The 21,542-nt window shown below is 34.5% G+C and overlaps 2 protein-coding genes across 2 annotated transcripts; one reads left to right on the top strand and one right to left on the bottom strand.

Annotated features, from left to right (window-relative positions):
- Positions 1-2,238: 2,238 nt before the first annotated feature.
- Positions 2,239-12,806, top strand: Smp_139650 (hypothetical protein; the record flags this gene model as incomplete). The annotated part of the gene is made up of 5 exons (XM_018790095.1): positions 2,239-2,965; positions 4,592-4,796; positions 6,440-6,522; positions 8,084-8,503; positions 12,411-12,806. The coding sequence occupies exons 1-5, from the start codon at positions 2,273-2,275 to the stop codon at positions 12,804-12,806; spliced, it is 1,797 nt and encodes a 598-aa protein (XP_018655473.1). The 5' UTR covers positions 2,239-2,272.
- A 2,581-nt stretch (positions 12,807-15,387) lies between these two features.
- Positions 15,388-19,181, bottom strand: Smp_203970 (uncharacterized protein; the record flags this gene model as incomplete). Its single annotated transcript, XM_018790094.1, has 3 exons — positions 15,388-15,462; positions 16,960-17,104; positions 19,120-19,181. The coding sequence occupies 3 exons, from the start codon at positions 19,179-19,181 to the stop codon at positions 15,388-15,390; spliced, it is 282 nt and encodes a 93-aa protein (XP_018655472.1).
- Between the last annotated feature and the right edge of the window lie 2,361 nt (positions 19,182-21,542).

Here is a 21,542-nt window from a genome sequence, read left to right as displayed (position 1 = left end):
GTAGCCACTGATCTTTTCGACTTACTCTCTACCCTAACAAGTGGTTGAAGCTCCATCTGTCGACACATTCAAATGAATTTCAAATCACCAGACAGGCCATTTCCACCATGACTGCTACAAATTATTCAGCCTTATGTCTATCTCAAACTCAAAGTAAAGGACTAAATTTATTGTTCCTAGAGCGCGTAGTACGTATATGGCGTTACAAGGATCACTTTATTAGGTTAGCTAGAGGTAAGGCTAGGAGGTCGTGTGGTCGATGTAAATCGTCATAATGATCGGCATATATCATTATACTCCTGACAAAATATATTCCTTACAGCTCATAAAGTGATTGCCTAACCATTCCATCCAAATCTTTCTCTAGTTTTGCCTTACCAGCCAAATCTTAGTGTCATCTACAAATAAGGGAATAGATGGCTTAGCAACGCTAAATAAATAATCCCTGTAAAATAAAAAGGAGGGTTTAGGATCATTCCTATAAGGATCCCGCCAGTTACTGGTCCCTATTGTGACAGCTGTCACAACTGTGGACTGTCCACAGTTTACTTTCACTCGTATCATCATCTTACTGAGGAATTCAGTCTAATCGCTGACTTCGCGATTCATGCCAGAACTTACTAGTTTTGGACCATAGACGCAGGTGAGAGGCCTTATAGAGAGTTTTACTTAGACCCGTAGAAATTACGTATACCAATATATATATTTCTATTCCTTATTGCATTCCAATCTTCCCTTGCACTGAGAAGACTATTCAAACATAAAAGAGCTGTTCTACAACCATGTTCTCTGACCAAGTGATTATTCCTTTCCATGTGACGTAGAATGGCTGCTCGAACAGTTTCCTCCATCAACGTAATCAGTATATTATCTAGACTGGATGGATGATATTCGCCGATTAAATTTCTACCTTTAGTTTTGTAGACCGGACCAATTACTGCTTCCTTCCAGTCTCTTGGTAGTTTTGACTGGTCCAGTGATAATAAAAAGTCTTCCAAAGGTACTTGAGAAGGGAATTAAGTTAGAGTGACCTCAGTGCCCAAGGGACAGCTGTATGAGTCCGGTCACACACCACCTTTTTGTGGGTAATTTTTTGTTAGCTCAGTATTTGCTGAAACCTTACTGCCGGAGATAGATATCCCTGGGATGAGGCGAGGTGTGCGTTTTTAGGGTCGACCTTTTCTAACCCCACCCTTCCCTTGTAGAAAAGCAGCATCGTTATCATGCTGTTTGTCTGATGGAAACACCTTACCACCGCCACAGTTCTACAGTCAGCAGTACAACTTCGCCCTCGGACCTTGGGTTTTCTACTTTTAGTCTTACCGTTCTTTAACCGATCTGCCTGACATCGTAGGACCTTGAGGAACGACTGTTCCAACCACCCTAGCCCGATTGGCATACCCGACCACCACGTCATAGTAACAGCGACGAACAAAAATTATTGCTAGAGTTTTGACAGTTATTTCTTCCAGAGCCCCATAGTTTGAGAATGGATTTCATCAGGACCACTGGAATTATCTGGTTTGAGATGTTGGAGTAGTCGTAGGACAACGTCATTCTTAATAAGTATAGGGTCCATTCAAATTACAACATTATTTGGACTAATGACTTTCCTTTCACCCTCATCTGGATTTGAATAAATGATGTACTAAAACATGGTTCGTCAGTCATAAGGAGCTTGTTAATAACTGCTTCAGAAAATAAACATCTAACAGGTTTACGCTTATTCAGATAGTAAGAAAGTATTTCAGTTCAAACTTCATCGAATACATAAAATGGAATTGAAGTATCGTTCATTTCTTTATTTTCTGATGTAAAGACGGTAATTTGGGCTGATGCACATTATTCCCAGGTTCTGTGTAGCTTATATCTGTATGTCGTAGTTTACATCAATTAAAGCTGTCTGGCTATCATCAACTCGATGGCGTTCGATTAAGCTGATGGTTGGTTTGCATTTACTTCTGCTAAACCATATTTAAGTATGTCCCGGTAAAGTCCTTAAATTTTTCTGTAGTGCAACTGAACTAGCAGATCCTTCCAGAATTCCTACTGGTATGTAGAATAATTTTATTGACTTACTGAAGAGTCCATCCTATAAGATCATAGTATTCTATTGCACCAGCTGATACGTGAAAAAGTAGTGTATATCTCTTCAAAATTACGATTTTTTCACATATGCTCGTTTATTTTGTATGATGTAGACTGCAAATATTTTACTTGGGTGCTTTTCTTTTTTAGGTTGTAGTATGATTTGTAAAAACCATCTTTGGTTATGATTCGACGCATTATCGATTCAGTTTCTTTACTTGTTGATCCGGAGCCTCAAAATAATATGGAACTACTTACAAATAAGGATTACAGTGTAGACGCTTCTATGGACGATGACTCTGATAACGTTAACAAAGATCTCTCTAATGATCTGTCAAATATGAGTTCTTCATTCACTGGGCGATTGGAATCATATTTATCCAATGGTTGCATTAATGAATGCTCTTCCAGTTCAATCACTCTATCAAATTCTCATTCTTGTTATGTCGCTAGTGAAGACAACGCATGCTCTCTATCCAATACTCCCAAAAATGAAGCGACGGTAACTCTACCTGCTCGTTCTGTAAGAAATCAATCACAGTCTCCTGGTATGGTAGATTTAAGTTCCATTCCTCTTCGTTCACTTCCAGGAGGACCAAGTTTGCAACATCCGAGAGATAGACTTAAGTTGAACACTCGAAAAAAAGAAACTTATAGGTGTCAAAATAATATTAAGTCCTGTTTAACTGCTCCAGTTTGTCGAAAAATAGGGCAAGATAATGGTGATTTCAAAATAGATGGATGTTTTTCGCAAGTCGATCCACTAGTAATGGAACTTGAGTGTTATATTCTACCATTCTATCGAAATTTGACAGAATGTGAACTAAAACTACCTACTAAGTTCGCAACAAAGACTTATCGCGGTATACTGAAACAAGTATGTTACTTCTTCTTAGCTTTTGTGTTTATATTTTTAAGTAATATTTTAATATGTTTTTGGAGAACAGCTATTAAGAGTGAAAATATAATTCGTCATGAACAAATTGTGTGTCAAAGGGTAAGCTTGTGAATATATTTAATGGTTAGCATCATATTTCAATGCTTGGAATTATCCCCAGCTAATTACCATTCCTTTTATAAATACACATGTAAATTATTTCTTCGGATAACGTTTGTAAATCGGCTTCAATTATACCGTCATATTTTTCAATCTCGTAAACAGTATATTACCTGATACTCACAATACATTGATTTTCTAGTGATAGCCAAATATTAATAATTCGGGGTTAATTTAACTGATTTTCTTTACTTCTAGTTATCATCGTGCCATCATTTGGATGAATGGTACTTTGAGAATATGTACTAATTTCTCGTAACACTGCCTTGGGATTCCACTCATTCATCTAAGATGTTACGTTAACATCATTTAAAGGGTCTAAAGTTGACCAGTTACTTTTTAGTCAAAGTACCCGACTTCCGACAAATAGATCACATGTTCGGCCCTCATCCTACCTATTTCAGCCTAGTTGCCAGATAATATTACTGGTCATTCACACCTACAATGTAACCTAAAGTCTGTCAAATCTATGTGCATTTGATAATTGAGTTATACTGTACTATTGAACAGCTCAAGATACGAAAAGTCAGAACAGGTGTATTAATATTCTTCTAGGAAACTCAGTTTAAGTTTCCCTTGAATAACATCAGCCATAAAGTAAGACTTTCAATAAATATAAAATATCACTAGAATCAAATTTCCATAGACATATAAACAGAATAAAATTCAAATATTTTTCTTGTTACCGAACTGTCAACTTGTGCCGTAATAACCAAACTTTTATCTCACCACCACATTTTGTAAAACTATACGATAAAATGTTCTTCCTAAGTGTTAAACCGTTTTCAAAATATCTTATCTCCTTTACAATCAGTGATGGACGTCTACAAATACTACCTGACTGCTCAAATCTCAATAGATAGTGGTGTTTGGAATTAAAAATCCAATTTAAGAGAATAGAACACTTTCATGTATATATGATACATTTGTGCGTTAAGCTAACTATTCACTCCAATACAATGAACGAGGCCATTTCTATCCTTTTTCTCGCCTCTCTAACTAGAGTAAGAAGTTCAATTTTGTATAGAAGCTTCCTTGACTGTAGAAGAATTAAATAACTTTAAACTTTATTCAAATTATGCACTGGCTATTAAAGGAATATTAGTAGAATTTTATCAATTTGAGCAGTTGTTGAACCCGAAATCTCAGTAAATTAATCAATACAAAAAAACTCATTGACAATCAAATAACTAACTACATACTAAATAAATTGATACATTTCGAGAATCCACTTAGTCAATGGCGATATTTCACTCTCCATTAGTACAGTAAAAATGTACTAAAATTTAGCTGGACGTAGATCACTTTAAATTAGTGTGTAGATTTTAAGATTGGTTCTCTTTGTCATACGTTTTATTTGGAGATATAGCATCTCCAACAATATATATATTAGAAGAGTGAACTAGTATCAAATTTGCTTTTCATCTTAAATTATCTTTCATTTAGCTTGCAGCTGAATATGAACTTCTGATACTGTCTGTTGGGAAAGATAGATTACATGATGAATGTTTAGTTATTCGTAAACGTGGCACTTTACAGCAGAAACAAGAGTTAGAACTAGAAGAACGCAGAGAGAAACAACGTCAAAAACAATTGAGAGAAAAGGAAGAGGCCAAAGAAACGACAGATGAGAAGGAAGAAATTAAAATTGGTAATTTTATTTTATGTCACTCAAATTATCAATTGTTTGACGTAAAGTGTACAACCGAACCAATCGAGAACGATAAAGCTTCAAATTTACGGCACAAATATCAAATTAGGGTTAGGAATTAGCAGTTAGGTTAGGGGTTCGGTTCATGAATTGACATGACAGATATGATGCCAGAATTCCAAATCACATATCTGAATCCTAATTCACAGCATAATAAGTTATTCTGTTATGTCTCCCTTCTCCTGATTGGCTAAAAATGGGTTAAAACCTCAGGGCCTTTCGGCTGTATACATTACATTTACTCTGTCAATTTAAATATCTTCTACGTTATTTACGAATATGAAGAATCTCTTTGATTTCATTCATTTATCAATTAAGCATCAAATAAAGACCGATTGTGTTTCATTGTTTTGTCTAACTTGAAGTTTAAAGCTGTCTGTGGTGTGTGCGTATATCCTAGCTATCTTCCAGTTTTAATTATTAGTTATTGTAAATGCGAAGTGTTAGCCTAGTAATTAATGTTCTCAAATTACTACCACTGGGTTGGAGGTTCAAACCCTGCTCCGTCTACTTAGGTTCTAATAGACGACTAATATCATCATCTCTCAAATACATAAAGTGTGGCTCCAAACCACTCAAGTCGATCTATATTTGATTACTGTGTTACATTAATTATTCGCAAAATTATATAGAGTTGAGATCATGAGCCAATTGAAGCTAGACCACCATGGAAAACCTGGAAGCACTGGACGGCCGTTTCGTCCTATTATGGGACTCCTCAGCAGTGTGCATCCACGATCCCGCACTCGCGAGATTCGAAGCCAGGACCTACCAGTCTCGAGCCAGAGCCCTTAACCGATAGACCACTGAGCCGGTATCCAACGGTGTTAATGTCTAACTTCAACTGATCCACGAAATTGAGCAACCATTCACCAATGTCATCAGTGAGTTACTATCTCACAACAGACCTGGTTGAACTCCACCGGTTACTGCTTCTCACTAGAACTCCAGGAAATACCTCATGGAGTCAGTCACTAGTGAGCACATGATCATTATCAGAAGGGGTTGCTCAATTTCGTGGATCAGTTGAAGTTAGACATTAACCAGACATCCAACCTGTTAGAAGGAAACAATAAAAAGATACAAAACTTGTTTAATTATTCTTTAGTGAGTGTAAACAATTTAGAGAGTAATCCTAATAGTAAGCTTTCATCTAACTTAATGATCATTATTATATAGTTTGCTGTTCAAAAGTAATGGTCGATTTCCTGCGAACACATTCCTCAGTTTTTCTCAAAAATATCTATGTCGTATACTTGTTGAGATTTATACATTTTAGTGCGTTAAGTAGTCAGGTAAATCACGGGTCTGAATAATGAAGACATCCATAGCCACTTTCTCATCGTCTGGCTTTTCGGTTGTCCTGATTGAATATTTAAAAGCGTTTAGTTTTGTATGAAATATTCATTGCATAAAATTGAAAATAATGGATGTTTGTAAAGGTTTCAACGTCTGTTATCTGCAGAAAACATAATATAAACTTTCTAAAAAGCTAAATAATAAAAAATATCTATAAATCTTTAGGCTTTATTCATCCTCATTTAAGTAATATTTTCCTTTCATCTATTAAAAAACAATATTAGAAAAACTACAAACCGGTAATGGAAACTTGAATGGACATCAAGAAATGTGTTGTCAGGCTAGTTTTGATGAGCAAGGTCGTGAGGTAAGCAAGCAAACCGTGTTAAATTTCATAACATAAACGTTTTCAAAGTCCTATCATATTTACTATCGGAATCATGGATAAAATATTATTATTTAACTAGAAATATAAATAATAGGACAGAATTGTTCTTTTAGTTATCAGAGTAGAAAACTTGTAAAATAATATTTTTGTTAAGTATATGAAAGAATGAATTCACTTGGTATTGTTTGTTTGAATCTTCTCATTGATTTTTAGGACTGCAATTGATCAGTCTCTTATTGGCATATGTGCATACTGTGCGTATTGCCGCGATATAACCTTAATTCACAAACATTATAAGCAAAGATGGACAGTGGCTAGCAGTGGAATCCAGGAAAGAATCAACTTAGTCTAGTGATCGATTTTAACTCAGACAGTTTTTGGTCATCTGTTGACTGTATTTATTAATTTAAAATGAATAAAAACCAATTTCTCTCCAGCCGAATTTTTCAATGATTAATTTTCGCGAAGTCCTAGGAATTTACTAGTGGATCATTCATAGAAAACATGGAGCCTGACATAAATATATGTATACCTGAAATAAGCACTATTTATTGTAAAAATGTTAACAAAATAAAATGCAGAAAGTGGAAAACAATATCAAATTCAATCAATACTAAACATAAGCAATAGAGCTCAAACAAACCAGTGAAATCAAAGAATGGAAATTTTGGACTCCATAGATTAATGCCAATCGTGGAGATAGTTTTTGCTTTACAAACATTGTTCACTACTTCCAAACTTCCCTCAACTTACTACTCAAAGACATCGTTTCTTACCGATACATAGTTATGACAAATTGGACAATATAGCTTTTGAAACTCACATGTAATTCTAATAGATCCAAGCAATGTAAACTGTGACTAACTAGTAGGGGAATACAGACAGGACGTTATAACTCTTTTATAATAGGGGACTTTAAATGACTTCTTCCCACTCTGTATTTATATTAATATACTCTTGGTTATTGATTTCTTGTTTTTAATTGAACAGTCAGACAAATGTGTCTCGTCCTTGTGATTTATAGGCAAACCGCATTCCGTGTAGTGTTCCTATGAACATGAATTTTCGAAGTGTCTTACATAGTCTATATTTCATATTGGTATTTTTAGAAAGTTAGACCTGTTACCGTCCCCATATTGCATTGTAACCTTACTCTCTGCTCTATTGAAAGAGTTATTGTAAATAGGATGCATGGTTTAGATCATTACACAAATTTCATGTGTCAGTAATACACGTGTCATTAAATGTTATTAGTTCGACTGTATATGTTTACTCTTCAATTAACAATGAATATGTATTTTCAGTATGGCGATTTACGGAGATTGTAGTATTTTCACAGTTGAATTCACAAGTCAATCTAAGCCAGACCACCATACTAGAACGAAACGGTCGTCCAGGTTTTCAGTGAATGATCTAGCTTAAATTGACCCGTGAATTAAATTGTGAGAATATATATTTGCAAATAAAAGACTCAGTCAGTTACTTAATAATATCATATACTCCTATTATTACGTTATATAAATAGTATTTATTTATTCAGATTGGTCGAAAACATGCTAAACGTATACGTAAAGAAAGAGAACGTAGAAAACAAGCTGAACGAAATAAAAAAATTATCCATAAAATTGATTGTTCAATTCAAACTATACCAGAAGATTATTGGTATTGTTCTTGGTGTAATGAACATATTCCACCAATAAGCCAATGTGGGCATGAAGCAATTTGTCGTGCTGGTGTTCAACAAAAACAAATCGAAACTGAACTCAAAACTCGATTAAAACAACATCAATTACATATTGAAGCTAAAAAACGTCTACGTTTAGGTCTACCACCATTGAAGAATGAACAACAACAACATAACAACAATAAGAAGAAGAATGAATTAATATTTCATTCACGTAGTCAAAGTCGTAATCGTCGTGATACAAAATCAGAGAAGTTAAATTCAACTAAACAAGAGGTTAGTTAATCGCTTAACATTGTTTTGAATATATTTTCTTTTGTGATGTTCCAATGAGTAGAAGATTGTATTTCTGTACAGTATTTAAACTTGTGTTAATTTAATTCCGGTTATTTGTTTACTCTGAAGAAGTGACTTACATTACGTTACGAAACATTAAAAATACAATTTTTCTACTCATTGGGATATCACAAATAGTATATATTCATTAATAACTTTTTACCCAATACTCCATTTATTTAAAACTGTCAAGTCCAACCTTGGCATTGATATTGTAGTAGCTTAGCTTCGTCAATCGATCACCTTGATAACCATTATTATATAAATCTCAACGGTGTTTTAAATCAGAAGACAGTAAGAAGCGGCAACTACAGTTTATTAGCAGATAGCACAGACAATAAAGTCATAAGCACATCAAGCGAATTTGAAGCAGAAAGGCGAGTGTGTGTATATAAGCAAATACAGAGGCTAATTTATAGTCAAATCGAACCAAAGCTCAGATAGGAAAGGCAAAGGCTAATAATAGGATTCGATTACATATATACATGGAGAAGAGAATGATTCATCAAGCGATATTTAAGATATTAACATTTTAGGTAGAGATATGTGCGTAGGCTGTCATGTGGTCAAGAGTACACGTTTATACAGGCAAAATAGTGATCATAATAGTACAAAGAAATATGCAAATTGTTACGAGATCTTAGTTGTCTATGAAAGAAAGGAGGATATAAACTGTTTATTGAATAAAGTTAACACTATTCAAAACCACATCAGTCTCGCATGCGAAGAGAAGAACGATTAGCTTCCCTTTCTGGATATACTTCTAAGTAGACGAGATGAATCAATCAAACTATCCAATTTTAGAAAACCAACGTGGACAGGCCAATACCTTAGTTAGAACAACACATGTGAGCGAACAATTGTTTTCAATTAGATCGTCATCAGGCTTTACTCTAATATACATGAATATTTATATGAAAATATTAAACTAATCAAGGCTGTTTGAGTCAATAATCACAATGAAATAGATTATGTCACCGCTCATAATAGTTAAAAGTACAAGTTGATAGCGGAGAGACAGATGTATTGATATTAGTAAGAACATTAAATTACGATAACAAAAGTCTTATCAATAGTTAAACATTGGAAATAGGAGGTCAAACGTAGGTAAATAGACTTAGAATAGTCATCACAAAACACTAAAATCATTACGTAATAAGAAGTATGTAAATAAGAAATATACGGTCAGAAAGAATACTTCCAGTCAAAGAAGCTCCTCTCACTCATATGAAGAAAGTAAGAGTTATAACAGGATCACCACTGGTTTCTATTATGAGCCCATTTTGATAACATCTCAAGACACTATGTTGGACCATTTCTAGGACCCCTACTAGGGATTCGTGAAGGACAAAAAGTAGAACAATGCTTAATAAACTTAAAGCTGAAACCAGTAAAATCTTACAGTCGTTAAAGGTTAAACTAGGATCGTCATTATGGTTCATGTTATATCCAAAGAGTTGTAACCCTTGTAGATTCTATGGACTTCCAAAGATTCACAAGGATAGTACTCCACTAAGACCAGTGATTGGTTTTACAAACTCACCGACCTACAACCTAACGAAATACTTATCTAGGATACTTAAACCGTATGAAAAACTGATTAATCATGGAATTAAAAACTTTATGGAATTTAAGAATGTTATTGATACCATCGATATAGAAGAGGATGATGTAATGGCAAGTTTTGATGTCTCTTCCTTATTTACTAACGTACCTATCGACAAAGCGTTTGATATTATTTATGTTTGTTTAGAATCTGATTTGGATTTGATTTTACGTTGCCCATTCGATCCATCTGAAGTTATCAAATGCTTGGAACTATGTCTAAGATCCACCTTATTCATATTTCGAGGAGATCTTTACAAACAAAAAGAAGGTATAACTATGGGTTCACCAGTTTCTCCGATTGTAGGGAATCTATTTATGCATTCCCTAGAAACCAGTGCAATTGCAAGAAGTGTATGTCCACCAAAGATCTGGCTACGGCATGTAGATGACATTTTTGTTATCATTAAACAGGATTTCAAACAAGAATTGTTTGAATATGTGAACAACATTTCGGAGGGAATTAATCTAACGAAGGAAATAGAGTTCGTCGATACAGACTAGCATTTCTCGATTGTTTAGTTGAGCGAAGACATAATAATAGTAGGTTGAAAATAAATGTTTTCAGGAAGTCAACACATTCAGAGAGATTCTTAGATTTTGGTTCGGCTCAAGCATTATGTACGAAAGTCACGGTCGTAAAGAATTTAATTAACAGAAGTATTAAGCTTGTTACAGATAAGGAAGACCAACAATCTGAATTGAATAGGATTTTGTCTACACTGAGGAATAACAACTACCCGAAGGAGTTTTTAAAGAAGATTATTAGAAATGAAAGAAAAACTAAACTAGAATGTCTACAAAAAGATTGAAAGTCTACTGTAGTCATCCCATACCGTAGTGAAACATCGGAAGAAATCAAGCGGATTCTAAACAAGCATGATATAAGAGTGTATTTTCGGACGTGTGACACTATGAGGTCGGGATTAGTGAAAGTTAAGGATAGGTTACCAAGGGAAGAACAACAAAATATTGTCTATGAGATCAACTGTCATGATTGTAATGCAGCTTATGTGGGAGAAACATCAAGACAATTAAATGTAAGGTTGAAGGAACACAAACAGTGTTTGAAAAATGTTCCCAAAACCTCGGTTGACATAAGGAAACTTGAGAATAAGTCTGCGATAGAGTTACATGCGTTAGAAACAGGACACAGGATTAATTTTGAAGGGTCCAAAATACTTCAGAAAGGTTTTAACACTCATAAAGAAAGATTAACAGCAGAAGCGCTGTACATATGAGCGAATAAGAACAGCCTAAACAGAAAGGATGGTATTCAACTAGCATTTGTTTAGCGAATATTGATTTACAAGTAATTGGACCCTTTCTTTTTTTAGCTATTCAACCTATTAGTTTCACACGAATCGTTATTTTGACTGAATTAGTGAGTTATTTAGCAATAAATTATGTACTTGATGATTCAGAAAATTTTTCAACCTTCAATTTGCACTTTTATTTTACTTCCATAGAAGCATATCAACACCGAATATCATCCATTAATAACTCATTCTTACACATGCATAAACACACACACACACAATTCATCCAGTCTTCTTTTATTTTATCTCACACCGTGAACTTTTCACTTGATTCTCATTTAACTGGCTCATATTATCCGGTTTACATAAATTCAACATCCAAATATGATTAGTATAACGTAGTATAGATTTTGATATGATTGTTAAATAACACTATATATTTCTTTGATGATTTTGATTATTACCCTGAAGAAGTCCAGACAAGTTAGCTGGACGAAACGTTGGAATTATTTAAATTTCAGCCGCTGAGATTATTTCAAATATAATGACTTCTCTATACTCGACGCCCAATTTTTGTCAAGCTATTTTTTTTTAATCTTAACGAATGATTCGTGTAAGTTATCGATAGGAGTTGTACTCAAACACAATATACTTAGAAATATTGGTATTCTATATTTGTATTGTACTTGAAATTGGTAGGTGCAAAGTTTGGTTTTAATAAAATAAATCAACCCAGCTGACGAGTCCCAAATAGGATGAAACGCGCGTCCTGGATTCCACTGCTAGCCACTATCCATGTTTGCTTATAACCCAACATACGCTTAAAAATTATAGGAATTATGATACATCTGTCTTCAATTTCACTCAGATTTTATCTGAATTTAGTTATGAATATGTATTCTTTGTACAAATTAAGCTTAAAATAATAGACCAATTAGATATGGTTCTTTTTTTCTTTTATTTCATTTTAATCTTAATTGTAGGAAAAGTTAACACTAGATATCAATAATCCAACGATAAAAGCAAAAACTGCATCAGCTAAACTCGGTGAAGTTCATCCAAATGATGTAGAAGCAATGATAAAACTTATGCAACGTTTATGCACAGAGTCTAAATGTAAATTATTAGCTGATAGTGATGGCCTATCTTTATCAAATAGTAAATGTCCAAAATGTAAACGTGCTTATTGCCTTGTACATCGTCCAATTGGAAAACACACTGCTTGTCCGTTGAACTCAGAACCAACTACCGAAGAAGGTGGTGGTGGTGGTGCTACATCTATAGCTTGTGGTTGGGATCCAGATGAAAAAAAGGAAGCATTAAAACTTGCTTTACGTGAACGTAAAGCAAAACTTAGAGAGTTACGTGAACGATGCTGAAGAACTAAGTTTTTAAAAATGATATTTTTTAAAGGCTGTGATTTAGTAAAACCTGTTTTATTATTATATTTTCTTATTTAATATATTTACATTAGCTCTTTATAATATTGAATTTATAAAGATTTTTTTTTCAAATGGCTTCCTTTTTTACATGGCTTTTCAAAACCATTTCTTTTGTAACATCAATTTTAGTAGTAAACAATTATTTAGTTATTTTTTTACAAATTGTACTTTTTTGATATTGTTTAACAAAGGAAGACATCATATGAAATGTCAGTGAATAGTTTATTTGATGTGTTTTTTGTTCACAAATCTAGCGTTGCATAAGTATTGCTGTACAACCACTCATAAATTGAATCACTAAACTATAGATTGATTGAAAACTATTCACTAAACACGAAAAGTAGTTAGGATTAACAAGCTACACTTACTTACGCCTGTTACTCTTCATCGAGGAGCATAGGCCGCCCACCAGCATTCTCCATCCAACTCTGTCCACGGCAATCCTTTCCAGTTGTTATTCATCCTTTTTATATCTGCTTCTATTTCCCGGCACAATGTGTTCTTTGGCCTTCCTCTTTTCCGCTTCCTTTCCGGATTCCAAGTTAGGGATTGCCTCGTGATTTTCTTAATGTATGTCTTATCCACTTTCAACGTCTTTTCCTAATTTTCTCTTTATCTGGAACCTGCTGGTTTGTCCTCTCCTATAAAACGCTGTTACTGATAGTATCCGGCCAGTGAATGTTGAGTATTTTGCGTAGACAACTGTTTATAAATACTTGTACCTTCTTGACGATAGATGTAGTAGTTAACAAGCTACATTTACGGGAAAATAACTGAAGGGTAACTACATTTTCAAAGTTTAAACGATGACTAGTCAGTGCATTTGTTGTTAATTTTGAGTTATGTCACGGATTTTTAGTATACTGAAGATCCATTTGGCTGTTCACATAACTCGGCTAAACCTCCAACAAACTGACAATTTGATAATATATCTCAGTTCCGTTTCTTCTCTAACTAGTAATGCTTCAGTAAATATCGAGGATCGAAGTGGACACAGCGATAAGTACTACTCCACGAAGGGTAGATTGTAAAGATCATAGTTCCTGGTAGGTAGTAAACATTTCATGAGAGCAACTTGCAGTTTTATTTTGGACAGAACATTTGTGCTTCATGACGCAGCCTAAACTATTGCTGTCAACAAAAAGTTTAATATGCGCCCAGACGGATGTGAACACTAACGGGACAATAAATTGCCTTTCATTCTTACAACAATCTTCTAGGGATTACTACAAGGTATGTAGGCATAATATACAATCGTTAATTACATGAATAGTTAGCTTTGTCAGAATTAAATCACACGCGCCTCGATATTTAGTGCAAAGTGAACATCTGATCAAAATACTTAAGATTAATAATACTACAGTTTAGTCGAAATAAACTTAAGTATTACATCAATATAGTTCTTAATAGATAGCGGACGCTTCTGTAGCTTTGTGCATCACATCACCTATTCGTTTCGTTCAATATAAAATTTTTATCCAACAGAACTAATAGTTTCATACATTCTAAATTCGTAATAACTACACCATAACGTCGGCCACACAGTTACATTAAATTCATGTGGATAAAATGAGTCATTACATTAGTTATACAATAAGATATCTAGTCAGTTGTGAAGGTAAACTATATCCGAGGTAGCCTTTCCGTATAAATTAGTTGTTTAGTAGCCATCTGTTTTACTTTAATCTGAATATTCCTTTCTTTAATTGGTTTCTGTTATTCATAATCATAACAACGCAAACGGGATGCACTACAAAGTTGCAGTTTGTACCCAATTCACATTGAAATTAAGCGTTGAAAAAAATCGATAATTTCTTGCCGTGATTAATATACACAAATTCACTGCTAACTCATTCTTACTTTAAAAGTCGATATTTGTCTAGGATACTGAATTTTAATGTACTTCTCACTGTATATTTTGGTAATCATTTTAAGCAGTATAATAATTGTCAATTCATTTATTTTATTCTTTTATAGTTTAACACTCTTAGTTGATTTTATTCTGATAGTCAGTATTTCTAACGCTTCTCTTAGATACCAAGCTCTTATGGATGTATTACATATAGTGCAACTTAACTAGTTCACTTTAGCTAAATTGTTTGATTCTGATACGTGTAAATTAGTAGTCTTTGAAAGCATATCATTTTGTTGTTGAAGAAGAAACAGTGAAATTCTTTAATGATCAATGATTGTTCCAATGTGGATAATTTGTTGCTTTTGTTTTTATTAGTATTACATAAAAATAAGTACATCCCTTTCTTATGCCCGTTACCCTTCGTGGAGAAGCATAGGCCGCCAAAAACGAAGTACCAACTAATATATTATGATTAAGAGAAAAGAAACAACTAACAAATATACAGTTTTACAATTGGATAGCAATTTTAATGTTATCATTCAGTCGAGGGATTTTATTAAGAAAAGAAAACAAACCACATCAAAGTCATAAAGTTATTAATAATACATTTTTGTGTTGAATACATCGAAGAATATACATTGTGACTGGATTGACTGTCAAACGTTAACTTTGAGCAAATCCTGTAGACTGTTTATTGAATGACCGAGAAGGAGCAAAACCCAAGATCTTTTGTACATTCTTAAAAAAAACATAAAATGTATAGATTTAATAAATTTCGATTTTATGAAATTAACAACCAATTATTAATACGTCGTAACCAAATGGGTTGCTGACTCCAACTTCACTTTATCTTATCAACTGAGTAAAATCACTAAACCTTATATTCCCCCAAATGCCCTGGTACGGCCGAGAGTGGGAGAGTCCGCTCTTCCCCTCGAAATGCTTTCATATGGCCACGCGTGTATACCCTCTGCCAGGAAAGTCCTACTCACTGCCTTCTCGTGGCATTACTGTTGTTTACGAAATTGAGAGGACGAAAAGCGATTTTCCGGCGTTTTAACCGGGTTGGTGGACACGGGGGGGTCCACCTAGGGGAGTTGGAAAACCTTGATTCCAAACCAATGGTGCACATGGGTTCCAGTGTCTCGAGGGAACAAATGAGGTATGAACCAATTTTTGGTCACCGGCTGCCATGGAACTGCATCTCCTTACGATACTCCACTGCCTTGTGGATCAGATCTTCAGGTCAAAGACTCGAAGTGTGGCCCCTAATAAAACCACCTGTTCAGGTTTGGGCACCCGGGCACTATTCCAGCCCTCACACAAATCAAATGAGATTTGTGCGGCGCATATATATCTGGTGCCTTTTTGTACCAATATTTATGTGTACAAATAAATAAATAAATAAACCTTATATAAAAAAGGTATGGATCAAAATAAAGTTGTGCTTGATTACTGAGTTGTATTGAATCATCATTTATCAACATAATATTAGTTTTATCTGATGTTTTGTCTACTTCAAAAATGTTACAAGTGATAACCTTGTAGACATCAGTTGTTTAAAGTTAATCTTTACTACTAAACCAGAAATTAATTTTGGGGTGAAACAATCCATTTTAAGAGCATACTTTTTAGTATATGTCTTTCCTAAATTTACTAACTTTCCATACTTATCAAAAACACTTGTCTATATTATAGATTATGATCCTATCTATCAACATATTTTCTTACAGAGCTCAATAATTTACTTATAGGAAAACTTGTTATGTCATAGACCTATAGGAATTTCGCTGATAATGGTTTTACAGCCAAATCAAATGAGTAGTCAAAATGGTATTATTGGAAGGTTAATAACCACAACTAATTACGGTATCAATTTATTCTATCAAAATAAAGTACATTGAACAAGACTCGGATAATGGCTTTTTTCTCCTTTAGCTACATTTCTGGTGAATAACTAATTTTTAAAAGTTCAGTGAACTTCTAAGGTTCAAACATTTGAAAACATACTTCATAGAAAGAACAGAATAAGGCAAATTAATACATAGAAGAATAAGATGACATGTTTATAAGTAGAAACGAAGAACAAATACGAATATTGAAATACAAAAGTAAAATAATTGAAGTCCTTTTTGGAAAATGCATGGAATGAGATATAGATTTATTTGCCTAAATACTGAAGACAGTAAAAAGCTACATAAATAATCGTACTCATATTGATTTCTATTAAATTACCTGTCGGATTGACATCGTACACAATATATACACGAAGACAAAAGAAGCATCTGTGAAATCACTGCCCGGGAGATTCCTATGAGATAGTCCTTGAATCCATGAGAAAGGGACAAACGGCAATTTTGCAACGACACGTCCATCAAACCTAATCAGAAGTATTGCAAATAAAATATTTGTAAGAACACCAACTGGGGTAATATAATAAATTAGTAGAAAATATCAATTCATTAAACTAACAAATCAAATATGGCTACATATATTCGTCTTTGAGTGAGGTTAAACTTAGCGTATTAGGAAATGATGGTGAATCAGTTGATAAGGTTACCGATCTTTATCGACTGAGATGGTTGAGCCACGTAATACGCAGGCCCAACAACTGATTACCATGATGCGCAATGCTGACTAGTGTTGGAGACTGATAGAAGAAAGCTAGAGATGTCCAAGCCAGAACGTGGCATCAGTCCTTAAAGTCACTAACTTCTGGTCTGAGATATGTTGATAGATGCAGACTACCTGACTGGGGTCTGCATGACTATCGTAACCAATGGTTGGAGACTCTGGGTGACATGGCTCAGAATCGATCACAATGGTGTAGGTATAAACATTCTTTGTCTTCCCTTAAACTGTGAGATTAAAATTACTTTATACCTTTCTTTCTACGAACTAGTTCTTTCTCTCTGGTCATATCCTTGTTGCAATCTTTAATATAAATATATTACTCTCATTGAAGTAACTGCTTTTATGAATCCGGTGTTGATCTTGTCGTGTTGATGAGGTATGGCAACTTAGACCAATGCATATATGTACCTGGTCCTACGTTGTAGATGACTGACTTTGAGTTCGACATATTTTATGTGTGGGTAACGTGCAGTTGCCTAAATCAAAAGAGACAGACCCAAATTCAAATCTGTGAACTAGTTTCTAAAAGTTGATTGTTTTAATCAATAAGCTACTGTCCTATTAAATGGAACCTAGGAGTTTCGTGATATGATTTAGCAAACAAGTATAGACTGAGTAAAACCAATTGCATGAGAGGGATAGTGATAATTAACAGTTCGCCTAGATCTCGAGAAATGAAGTGGTCGGTTGGTTGAATATCAACTTCCAATGAGTTTCACATGCAAGAAATAAAGGCCTTGCTGCTTTCCTTTTTTTGGATAAAACGCATTGTCTATGTTGAATAACCTAATGCTCTAATCATATTTTTTCCCAATGAAATTTCCATGCTTAACTTCGGGACTGCTGTTTTTGTAATTTACATATTGTGATTAATTGCTAGATAAAACTTTAGATAATCAGAATACTTATCACGCTAATCCAAAATGGTCCATATGAGACCGAATACAAATTCTGACTGGGTCAATAACACTATACAAAACAGATAGCAGCGATCATACTATTAGAGAAGTACAATACAAAAAACGCACAACACAAAACAAGAGAAATGTGACATTAACTTGCCATATACACTAAACCCTAGATATTGGGATTTAATTTGAGAGAGTTATATTACATTTTTATTCCATCTAAAAACCTTAACTTCTATCATTTACTTCATGGTAGCTAAGCAAAATAATGATAACACTATCTATGCAGGATGATTTTCTTTCTTTACAATGAATGGTTACAAAAAGCAAGCAAAGCTAAGAAACATCACTTCATTTTATTTTACATGTGGTTTGAATTATAAGTTACACTTTAGATGTTGTGAAACCGTAAGTTTTGAGGATAACACTTGTTGTTGATCATAAAATATCAGGTCTCAGGACCCATATTGAAGTAGAGGTGCAAGCATACTTCTATAGCAGGTATGCTATTGGCGAGATAGTAGGAGAGTTAGCTGACCGTTAACTAATTAACAATATTATACTCAAAAAAAAATCATAGGAACGTCCATTTTCGCCGTATACGTTAGTAGCTTTAATCGATTAAAAAATTCTTTGGTGGCTGATAATTATATTTTTCGAATAGTCGTTCTGCTGAAGAATTGGGACTAATAGTCAGCCAAGAAGAGTTAAATGTCAATGTTTAATTCCAGCTTTTATAATATATGCGTAACTACAAACATCTAGTATTAATAAAAAAAACGTATTCCTCACGCTTATTCAATAATAGCTCTTATACTTTGAATTCAACAATGTCAAAACATTATCAACTTACATACTACTGAAAACATTGAATAATGAAGTGAATATAAGTCCGACTGCAAACATAGATTTCATTTTAACCTTTTTGAGTGAAGTACTAATTAGAGTAAATTTCACTTGCCATAGATAACTCCCGATTAATGTTTTTGAATCGCTCTTCTTGCTTCTCTGGAGAATATTAAAAATGTAAGTGAAATAAATAAAAATTACCTAAACGCTTTTTGGCAGTGCGATCTATAGCTGACTCTGTAACATCTCGTTGCTTTTCTACTTTAAAGATACATAAAACAACAGGTCAAAATACTTACAACGCTTGGATTGCTTGTCTACCTCGGCTTTCAGTTTTTGGTATTTTTCTGTTCTATATACAAAAAGCCATGTTAAGCCTACAACGTTTAATTATATTTAGAAAGTTATTGCTATACATCTATACCTTCTCCCAAAAATGCTGTGAAAAAAGATATGCATATGATTGAAAGTGTGTCTTGCAGCATTTTGTCCCAGTGCAAATGCGGGAAGATACCTGTTAAGGTACAGAAAATAAAACTAGAATTTTAGGGTTAAAATACTTAGTGCGAAATTTACAAACACTTATCCATTTAACGAAAAGTACTAACGTCTACACGTCAGTTGCCAAATTAATGATCAGTCTCCTTAAGTCTAAGTTCACGTGCAGGACCAATGGTAATGAGGTCGACTAATTGCAAATTCTTTCGTATATACAATAATACAGGACCTTTTAAAAGACGACATTAAAAGTCTCCACTATGGCACAGAATATAGCTCTTCTTTGGTGACAGTAAGATCGTTTTTAAGGCTTCAAGGTGAAGTTGAAATAATTGTATGTATTGATGATTGTACAGTTGTGAATGAAATCCGTGAAAAGAAACCTATTTGCCGCACTTCGTTTTTATTTTACATTTAGATAGATATTTGCTGTATATTATTTCTGTGGATTTGTTAGTTAGTTAGTTACTCGAAAATAGTGTCAGACAAGTTGGATACCAAGTAAATGGTTTTGATGTGGGAAATTATACTTCAGAGGTAGTTAGATATTAATCTACCACAAAGCTGCAATCAACCCTCAGATTTCTACGTCAACGTTTAACGAAGTGTACATTTTCTCCCACGAATTATTCTACTTCAGACTTGTTTTGGTTTATTAATTGTCAGCCAGCCACATGTAGTTACGCGACTTCGCTAATGCTTTTAACTTAGTGGGAATCTGACTACTCAGTAACTTGAGGAATACCACTTCTATAGCCCATATGACTTTTTCCTACTCTGCTCTTTTGGAGAAACGATGGGGTATTACCATAGAACTCACATATATATAATGTGACGAATGGTAATATCAAATGGTTTAAACTCAAAACAATTATCAACCAACACCAAGATCAGAATTTTCAATACAAATGTCAAGACAGTTCTACTGTATGGGGCGGAAACCCGGAGAACTACGAAAACCAACATCCAGAAGATACAGGTGTTTATTAACAGATGTCTACGCAAAATACTTCGGATCCGTTGGCCAAACAACATCAGCAACATCCTACTGTGGGCGAGGACAAACCAGATTACAGCGGAGGAAGAAATCAGGAAGAAGCGCTGGAAGTGGATTGGGCACACTTTGAGGAAGTCACCCAATTGTGTTACAAGACAAGCACTCACATGGAATCCTGAAGGCCAAAGGAAAAGAGGAAGGTCAAAGAACACATTACGCCGAAAAATGGAGAAAGACATGAGAAGAGTGAACAACAATTGAATGGAACTAGGAAGGCCCAGGACAGAGTGGGTTGGAGAAGGCTGGTCGGCGGCCTATGCTCCATTGGGAGTAACAGGAGTAAGTAAGATATTATCCTTAGTCCTTAAGAATATGTCAAGTTCTCTCTTAAAGGACTCCTGGGAAGTCGCTTGGACTAGCTCAACCGGCAGCGAATTCTAGCATCTGACTACTCTTAAGGTGTAGAAGTGGTGTCTCCAGTCCGTTCTGCTGTGTTGTGTCTCCAGTTTGTGGGCGTTACTCCTAAAGTTTATGTTGGACTAAGCTTAAGGTGTTTAAGGGGATGTCCAGAAGTGTTAAGGATGCTGAAAGCCACTAGAAGGTCACCTTTAAGACTTACTTACTTACTTACGCCTGTTACCCCTCCTCGAGGAGCATAGGCCGCTCACCAGCATTCTCCATCCAACCCTGTCCTGGGCAATCCTTTCCAGTTCGTTCCAGTTAACATTCATCCTCTTCATATCTGCTTCTATTTCCTGGCGTAATGTGTTCTTTGGCCTTCCTCTTTTCCGCTTCTCTTCCGAATTCTAAGTTAGGGATTGCCTTATAATGCACATTGGTGATTTCCTTAATGTATGTCCTATCCACTTCCAACGTCTTTTCCTAATGTCCTATTCAGCTGGAACCTGCTGGTTTGTCCTCTCCCATAACAT

This window comes from Schistosoma mansoni, chromosome W, assembly GCF_000237925.1.
Source record: "Schistosoma mansoni strain Puerto Rico chromosome W, complete genome".
Classification (NCBI taxonomy): domain Eukaryota; kingdom Metazoa; phylum Platyhelminthes; class Trematoda; order Strigeidida; family Schistosomatidae; genus Schistosoma; species Schistosoma mansoni.
This window is presented reverse-complemented; position numbering and strand designations above follow the sequence as displayed.